Below are 9473 nucleotides of genomic sequence, written 5' to 3' on the forward strand. Positions count from 1 at the left end.
ACTGGTACAACCTTCTTCCTGAGTTTGTTAGCCTCCCCCATATGRGACTATTGAAGCATGTCCAGCACTAAACCTTAACAAGGCAATTCTGCCAACAAGTAATTTTGTCTYGCTTGTTAGCTGCTATCTGAGAGTCTTAAGCTGCACTTAAGGAGGAGGTTTAGGCTGAATATTAGGAAGCACTCCTTCACAGAAATGGTGATTAGACATGGCAATGGGATGCCCAGGGAGATGGTGGARTCACCGTCTCTGTAGATGTTTACKGACACGGCAYCTGGTTGACMKGGTGGTGTTCTGTCTCCGRTTGGGCTTGATCTCAGAGSTCTTTTCCAAYCTGATCGATTCTGTGACCTGTTTCACGGATTAAACATCCCTTCTTGTTGAACAGGCTTGAAAGCAGACAAAGATCAAACATCAGAGAACATCCTTCCTTGAGAAAATATTTCCAAAATCCGCGTTTTGCAGCTGAGGGGAGATGCCGGGATGTGGAGGCCGGGCCCGGGCGCGGCGCTGCCACCGACGGCCGCTGGGGGCTCCCTCCCGCCCACAGCCCGTCCCGCCCCCGCCGGGCATGGAGGGCGAGAGCACCTCGGCCCTGCTCTCGGGCTTCGTGTTCGGCGCCCTCGCCTTCCAGCACCTCAGCACCGACTCGGACACGGTGGGTGCCGCGGGAGGGCCGGGCGGGCCGGGGGGAGCGGAGGGAAGGAGGGACCCTCGCCGCCACCGCCGCGCCGCCGCCGGGCCTCCCGCTGCCCGGCCCCGCCGCGAGAGCGCCCGGGCTCGGGGACTCCCGCCCCGCCGCGCCCGGGGGTCGCTTTGTGTGCGAGCGGCGGGAAAAAGYGAGTGTTTGCGATCAAACGAGGCGAGCGGCGGCTGCGGAGCCGTGTCCGCCCGGCCCCGAGCGCGGCGCTGGCCAGGCCGCCTGGCCCCAGCCTCGGCCGCGGGCTGCTCCGTGAAACCGCACAGGACACAGCACTGCTTGGTTGGCGATTTTTTCCTAACTGCCAGCTACTATTGAAAAATGACCGAGAATCTACTCTGTTAAAAAAGAAAAAATAAAACAGAAAAAGTTCATTTTGAAAGCATTTTTCCTTCCCTGAAGACAGCATTTACACTTAATATTAGAGGGGAAATCATACAATATGCTGARTTGGAAGAGACCCACAAGGATCACAGGGTGCAACTTCTGGCCTCRCACAGGACACCCCAAGAATTCCATGTGCTTGTGAAAGTGTTRCCCAAACGCTTCTTGAACTCTGCCAGGCTTTGGTGCTGTGACCATTTCCCTGGGGAGCTGTTCCAGTGCTCGAACACCCTCGGATGAAAAGCCTTTTCTGGTATCCAACCTAAATCTCCCCCAACTCAGCTTCATGCCGTTCCTTCGGGTCTTGTCACTGGTCGGCAGAGGGAAGAGATCAGTGTCTGTCAKTCCACTTCCTCTCACAGACAGCTGTAGACTGCAGWGAGGTCTCCCCTCACTCCTCTGTCCTCCACCTGAACAGACCAGGTGACCTCAGCCACTCTGGRTATGCTTTCCCCTCAAGACCCTTCATCACCTTTGCAGCTCTCCTTTGGACACTTTCTACTAGCTTTGTATTTTTCTTACATTGCTGCACCCAAAACTGCACATAGGACTGGGGGTGAGGCCGCACCAGCGATGAGTGGAGCAGGAATGTCTGTTGAATGCTACTTTTAATGTGATTTTTTTTTTTCCTCTTCCCTACTAAAGGAAGGTTTTCTCCTTGGAGATGTGAAAGGTGAAGCCAAGAACAGCATTACTGACTCACAAATGGATGATGTTGAAGTTGTTTATACAATCGGTTAGTGTGTCCACATTTTTCATACCCTTCTTGGTTTCAGACAATAAATGACAACAGTGTTGAGGGACAGCAGGTCAAAGCTGCAAGATCCTACACTCAACACTAGTGTAAAAAAACCCAAAGCAACTAAGAAACCATGAAAGGGTTAGTTTGTAACATTTTAACTGCTTTAAAAATACAATTTTACAGCAGAAAACAGTAAAGTAAAATAAATAATAGTTCTTCCTTGAATAGCAACTCTTTGCCAAATAGCTTGCTATATTAAACACAATTTAGGGTTTAGACTCCTTGTCTTGGCTACATCACAAACTCTTCTGGACTACAGCTGCCCTGGAAAAACTTGGTCTATTTCAGTGATGTGAACTGTAATGTATTAGCATCTTATTACCTACATTGGAGCTAATAAAATACTGTGTGTGAAGGCTGCAAACTGTTTATAAATTCCATTAAGCAGATGCCAGATATATTTTTCTTTATCATCTTGATGCAATTGGAGCTKATGTGCACTAAGTAACTCAAGTGAAACCTTTCATATTACTCCTGTACTCAGCAGGAGATAAAAAATAAAGTACCTGACTTGATTTTTCAAAGTAGAAGAATATTTAAAAAATASAGTTTATGTAAGTGGTTCCCTTTTACATTTGAAAAAAAAAAAATATTAGACTATATCCTAACAATATTTCCTTCCTTTCTTCACCTTATTTAATTAGATGTTAATTAGATGTTGGTTTTCAGAAATTGTATAGAAGTATTTCTTGGTCCTTCTGTGAGTTTAATGCTGATCATAGCATGCAGAAGAATATACATCTTGAGCTGATGAACCCAGAGTAATACGCCTTTCTCTTTCCAGATATACAGAAGCATATTCCATGCTACCAGTTGTTCAGGTAAGAATATTAAGTAAACAGATATGAAAAAGTTAAAATTAACCCTAACTTGAACGCTTCAAGAGTTAAATTTGCATTGTTTGACAAAACCACCCAGTTGTAACTATAGTAGCCATATCAACCTCATGGTATTACTAATGCAGAATACCTTRTGTTAGTCCTATCTTGGTTCTTTATGTCTTGTGGGTGTATATGTGTGTTTGTCTGTGCATATAGAAATAGAGACAAGGCACACTGCACCTTCCGGTGAGCTATGATACCATCCATATAAATTACCGAACAATGTCAACACACTGAAAAAAAAACATTCCATACATTCTAACCCCTCACCCTCAACCGTATTAATTAAAAATTAAAAAAAAACCAACAAAAAGTGAGATGATTCCCAGCATGCTAGAGTTATTTTTACAGTACCATTTCTTTCCCTCTAATTGTCCTAATTTTCTTCTAGCTTTTATAATTCTGCAGGAGAACTGAATGAACTTGCCCTGAAGAAAATACTATCAGGCTGTAAGAAGGTATTTCATTTTCAAATCTAAACCRTACTGAGGAGCTCACTCAAATTTTGGAAGCTGTTTGGATATCTCTTGCATCAAGATTTTTTTCTTTTCTATTTTAAAACTTTGCTAGTCCCTCATGCTGCTGGTCAAAGCAGATACATTCTTTTCCTCCTTAAAAAAAAAAAAAAAGCAGTTTAGCTTATCTTTGACTAGGGTTTGCCTACATATGTGTCACAACTTTATTTTTAATTATTAATTTCTCAAGTGAATACTTCAAGTATTTCAAAGGAATTTCACCAATTTTGACCTTAAGATCAGTTGAGGCCAGCTCATAAGTGGTTAAGGACCACCTGATGAAAAAAACTTGGTCTTTTCCATAGAACAAAGTTTTACAAGAAGGTAGAAGCTGAAAATAAATAAAACAACAAAATAGAAGAAAGTTTGCAGAGTATCAGCTTGAACACAAGATCAGAAACAGGCCAATTCAACTCAAGGTTTTGAAGGAAATAAGATGCCATACTGGAATTAGGCTTGAAAATTTTAAGTGTTTCAAGTCAACGAACTGCTTGAATATACACCTGGTACAAACAATTCAGACAAGATTTTGTACTCAATCAAACTTGCTTCAGTGTGACACACAGGGACATAATGATTCAATAGTAACTGTGAATTTTCTTCTGCCTGCAGAGTGTAATAGGATGGTACAAATTCAGACGTAACACAGACCAGACCATGACATTCCGGGAAAGACTTCTTCATAAGAACTTGCAGTCACACCTAGCAAATCAAGGTCTTGTATTCCTTCTTTTAACTTCCAGTGTGATGACAGAAAGTTGTTCTACTTACAGACTGGAGCATGCCCTACATCGGCCACAGGAAGGGTAAGTGGCTTGTTTCTTACTGTATRTGCTAAAACTTGGATATTTCTCTACTTTGTTGCAACACAATCAGTAACAATGTTTGTTTTAAATAAGATTGCTCTTTATGTAGCCAGAGACCAATTGAAGGCTTACCCTGAAATTCTGTTCTAGGATTGCCCTTTTTATCTATAGTGCCAGCATCACCAGGCAGACATGGCCAGTTTATTTACACATGYAAGCTGCTCTTGATCAAATTGTTTTGCATACAGGTTCATATACAGGTTTCATATACAGTGTTCATTAAAATATTTAAATTGGTGTTAACTTTATCTTCAGAGACATCCTACCCACAGGCTRGTTTAGCAAGCAAGCATTGCATTAGTCTGTGTTGTACTCAGAAAGAGGGAAAAATTATGGGCATCACTCAGCATCTGGCTGCTCTTGGAGTTTTCCTTTAGCCTCATTAATATGTTTAGCAAGGACTAACTATAAACCTCTCTCTGGGATCCTGAATAGTCARGAACCTTTAACTATCAAAGAGTGACTTTTGGATGTTAATAGATCATGTTTTGATATTTGTGTTTTTTAAGTCTTTTCCAGAAAGTCCCTTTGGTGGTTACCAACTTGGGCATGGCAGAACAGCAAGGTTACAGAACAGTGTCTGGTTCCTGTGTATCCTCTGGTTTTGTGAGAGCAGTGAGACAACACAGGTACAATATATGCCATATTTACTGATAGCTGTAATTTCCAGTTACCATAACTATACTTACTTTTCTGTAAAAGCAKTGAAGTGCTTTTGCAAACACTATAGCCATACCTTGTTCACTTGYTGACCTCACTTGTTTTCTGCAACTACTTACCATTCCAGCATATTTGGAAATTCAATCAGTCCCATAATTTGTCTCAACAGAGGCACCTGGCATTGAAGMTCAAAATGCTTCTTTACATAATAAAGCTCCTACTAAGTAAGCACTGGGATAACTAACGTGCAATTATGCAGTTATACTCTCGGTCCACAGGTCAGAATTCTTTCATGAAGATGGCTCCTTACAAGAGGTTCATAAGATAAATGAGATGTATGCCACCTTGCAGGAGGAACTAAAGGTAAGATGGACACACCTGCCTCACCTTCAGCAGTACTACAAAACCAAGGCAACCAAGGGCTACAACATCTTGCACTGCATGAGAAACAAAGCCATATCTTGGAAGGGAACATTGAAAGATCAGGGAATTCCATTTACTATTCCCTGTTCTCAAGGTTGAAGACTTAAGTTCCCATTTGACACTGTTAAATCTTCAAGTCCACTAATAAATTCTCACAAGAGGGTTCTTTTGAAAGAGTATTATCTGTAGTTTGTTAGATCTTCTTTGCCTAGGTGGGAACAAATAAAACATCGCACCTTATTCAACACAGTTATCTGTAAAATCCATCTCAAGCTCATTACTTAAGCTTCCTACTAAYTTGTGTCTAACTTAATTATGAGTACCTTTAATGCTTTTGCAACMATTTTAAAATCAGCTTCTGTAAATACTGCTAAGCCAATCACACTCTCCCTCTTCTTCTTGCAGAAAATATGCTTTACAGTAGAAGTCAGTGAACGATCTGTAGAGAAACTCTTAGCAGAAGTGAGCCAATTAAAAGAAGAAATAAAGAGGAAAAAGCAACAAAATTGTTCAGGTAAGTTAACCAAATGTGATGTGAGTCTTGCCCTTCCAAAGCTSACTCAAGTGGCAGAAGCAGAAAACACTTCTGAGCTTGAGGCAGCCAAACCACTAGTGGTGCAAGAGGTTCTGCAACTCTTTGATTTTTTTTTCCCCCAGGGGAAGACAGAGATCACCCAGGAGAGCCAGAGGAGAAYGTTCTCCTTTGTCAGGCACTGCAAACATTTTTCCCCAATTCTGGACTTCAGACATGTATTGTTTCCTTCAAAGGTCAACAGATATCCAAGAATTGCTGCAAAACAGACCATCATATTGATGTCATGGACAAATTGACTCTCATGGTAGAGGAAAGARACTTCACTGAAGCTGAAACAAGGCATCTAAACAAGCGTAAAGCCAGAGGGACCACAACAGCTTCAAAGTCTTTCAAGAAATCCAAATCGTTGCAGCTTCAGCAAGAATCATTTCAAGACCAAGAGGACAGTGACCAGGAAAGGAAGCTTACACTGAGTGGCACTGAAACAGATGAGGATGTGTTTGAAAAAAACAGAGATGCAAATGAATACCCACACTCTCCTACTTTCTGATCTGTCATATGACTTCACACCAAAAGTTACTGCCAGTGTATTCCAGTGATGTATCAACCTATAGTGCTGAAGGGATCTATAGCACAGGGCATTTTTGCACRTTGGGTTTTTTCCCCAGTGCATGAAACCTGTTTGGCATAAAGACAAGTCCAAGATGACATTCCCTCGCTTTGCCTTCCAGAGTTCCATCTGTATTCTCTCTCTCAGGGTTTAAAGACTGTGCTACAGGATGCTATCAGTCAGATAAGCATGTCACTGCCCCTAAGTGATACAACCTCAAGCTGCTGTTGAAGCAGTGCTACCCTCCTGATGCAGGAAGCACCAAAAGAACACAAAACACAACAGAATTACCTGTCTGCATGAATTACCACAATTTAAATAGAGTAATTTATCCTCAGGAAACCCACACTTGTTTACTTCCCCCAATATTACAACCCAGCAAGGGAAAAAACAGCCACCTGAGCTTTAGCAAGACCTATGAGCAGAGAAAGGGGTCCATATAACTGCCAGTTTTTATTATTGCTTTAATCTTTCATACTTCCTCCAGAAAATAAATTTTAGAGACTTCATTAAAAAAAAAAGGACTGACATCCCCYCCTCAGTCAACCACACATTATGCTAGCAAACCACATTTCCAGTAAAMAAATTTATAAACATGAAACAGTTTTATTGTGTATTTCTTTACAGTAGATTACTCTGGATACTTGATATTACATAGCTTGGGGTCTGTGAGAAATTGTGGGTTCTTAAACATAACTGGCATAAATCCTGTAAAAAAAAAAAGAGATGGACGTCTTCTTAATCAAAAGAAGGCTTGAGTTAGAAAACTCAAAAGCAAAATAATACTTACCAAATACATGAGCTCTTTTAATGGCTTTTGTAATTTCCTTCTGCTTCTTGTTGCACAAGCCTAAAGAGATGAATTATTTTCTACAGTAAGCAAGTCATTAGAGGGTGAAAGAGGTATTAATGGCAAGTCCCTCTAGCTTTGATTAAGTTTTTCTAGAAAAATGTACATGTGCTTTTACTACTAAATATAACATGCATATAATTAAGGGATACTTTATTTCCTTGATGGAGGCTAYCAAGTCAGGGGAATATTACAAAATGCATAGAGCTGAGAGTAGCTACTTTCAGAAAGACTACTGATGCACAGTTAATTAGACTCACAAAAACATTATTAACTACTAAATKATTTAATTTAATACTTCACATACCTGTGATATGTCTGCCATAAATGGAGCCAGTATATGGAGAAATAAACTGGGAAAGAAGCTACTTAAAATAAAGAAAAAYAAAGTCAGTTTAAGAACTTTTTTGGGGGGCCTAAAGTTATTACTTGCACTCTATTTTCCATTTTTTCATCTGTTTTTACAAAACTCAGTTCTACCTGAAGAAAAAGTACAGCTTGGAACTAGRCAGTATTTTCTATGGAATAACTTTCATGCTTTCTAGCAGCTGAATTGTAACCAAGGACTCTATTTGTTAAACAACAAAGTTGTCACACTCACACATAAATAGCAGAAAAGGCATCTTATCACAACTACATTACTTGGCCCTTAATCTGCACCTAATCTTACTCTTTAAGTTTTAACCCCCCATTCATTTAAATGAATGGATTTTCTTTTTTTTTTTATCCCTGTGGACTTCCTACACACACATTTAAAAACAATAAACCAGTTACCTCCATCCAAGGACAGCAATTTTCAAACTCACCTGCACATTCTTATAGTCCACATTTATTCCRCATAAGACACATCTCTTTGGAGGGTCTTTATAGGGGTTTTCCATTTGTATGGGCTGAAATTAGAGTTTWATTAACAGGTGTAAGCTTCACAAGAACATAGAGGACAATTGTTACTTTTAATCCTTTGATCAATATTTGCCTTGAAACCAAGAGATATTTACTGCACTGCTGAAGTTCTTCAATAATTTCCATTCTCTAACACACTGTCTGATACCTTGCAATCTAAAAGGCTTCTCAAGGTAAACTTTATATTTTAGTATTAACCTATTTATAAGTCTATTAATAGTTTAGTAAAATAAGATACTGCTTGCGCCTTCTACTTGGAAGTCAAGATCTACAGCCGGTAACACGGTAGAGCTGTCTGAGGAGTCAATTGTTTAAAGTAATTTCAAAGTAAATGGCCTGAAGGGGGCTCCTATGTGCTCACATGCTTTCTAAAGAGAGATTCACAAATACCTCCCAAGCACTGAAAGCCTTTTCAAGCTTCAGAACACACCCAGCACCAAATTCTTCCAAGATAGGAAACATGACATTTCACTTTTCACAGTCACAGAACAGTTAGGGTTGAAAGGGGCCACTAGACATCATCCAGTGCAACCCCTCTGCCAAACCAGGGTCACCGGAGCAAGTGACACAGAAACACTTTCAGGTGGGGTTGGAATGTCTCCAGGGAGGAAGACTCCATGACCTCCCTGGGCAGTCTGTTCCACGGCTCTCCCGCTCTCAGTGTRAAGAGTTGTTCCTCAAGGTGAGGTGAAATCTCTTGTGTTTTTAGTTTAYGGCCACTGGTCCTTGACCTGCCGCTGGCCCTACATCCGAGTTACTGAGACAGCCGATTAAATAGATTATAGCTAAGATACTGAAATACAAATCCGTAGTGCCTTAACTTCCAGGGCCTGGTGACCTCCCCCTGAGCTGTGCTCCCCACAACGGAGTCACAGTTTTGAGGAGCCCCAGCTGCACAGCGACCAGAGCAAAGCGTCTCCAGCTGGTGCCTTAAGGAGGGGKTGCAGCGGGACGGCTGTCGGGGCAGGTCGGGGCAGCCTCACCTGATCCGAGCGCTCGGGTTGCGCCTCATGCTGCAGGCGGCGCGGCCGCGCCCACAGCGCCGCTGCAAGGGAGAGAGGAACAGGGTTAGCCGCGGCGGGGTGGGACAGCCCGGACACACGCGAACACCCCCGCGACCGCTCGGGACAGAGGAGGAACGGGGGAGCGGGAGGGACGCACCGGGAACCAGGCGCTGCCACGACCCCCGCGCCACCACCACCCGCGCCACCATGACAGCCAGGCCGCCACTTCCGCCCGCGCGTCACTTCCGCCCGCCTCTCGCCGGCCAATGGCAGCGCCGCGTTCCCGACTCTGGGCAGGCGATTGGCTGCGGCCCCGTCACGTGCTCCCGCCGGCGGGCAG

General features: G+C 42.5%; 2 protein-coding genes across 2 annotated transcripts; one reads left to right on the forward strand and one right to left on the reverse strand.

Moving 5' to 3' along the window:
- The first annotated feature begins 553 nt into the window (after nt 1-553).
- ABRAXAS1 (abraxas 1, BRCA1 A complex subunit) lies at nt 554-6903 on the forward strand. Its single transcript, XM_057369201.1, has 9 exons — nt 554-658; nt 1730-1820; nt 2671-2707; nt 3159-3225; nt 3895-4088; nt 4658-4777; nt 5087-5171; nt 5637-5745; nt 5889-6903. The coding sequence occupies exons 1-9, from the start codon at nt 572-574 to the stop codon at nt 6314-6316; spliced, it is 1218 nt and encodes a 405-aa protein (XP_057225184.1). The 5' UTR covers nt 554-571; the 3' UTR covers nt 6317-6903.
- Nucleotides 6904-6962: 59 nt separating this feature from the next.
- MRPS18C (mitochondrial ribosomal protein S18C) lies at nt 6963-9366 on the reverse strand. Its single transcript, XM_057369200.1, has 6 exons — nt 9291-9366; nt 9113-9174; nt 8033-8116; nt 7534-7591; nt 7167-7226; nt 6963-7084 (listed from the first exon to the last, which is right to left on the reverse strand). Exons 1-6 carry the CDS (start codon nt 9340-9342, stop codon nt 7008-7010), a joined length of 393 nt encoding a protein of 130 aa, XP_057225183.1. The 5' UTR covers nt 9343-9366; the 3' UTR covers nt 6963-7007.
- Between the last annotated feature and the right edge of the window lie 107 nt (nt 9367-9473).

Source organism: Malurus melanocephalus, unplaced genomic scaffold, assembly GCF_030028575.1.
Source record: "Malurus melanocephalus ecotype Western Australia unplaced genomic scaffold, MMel_1.1 scaffold_105, whole genome shotgun sequence".
Taxonomy (NCBI): domain Eukaryota; kingdom Metazoa; phylum Chordata; class Aves; order Passeriformes; family Maluridae; genus Malurus; species Malurus melanocephalus.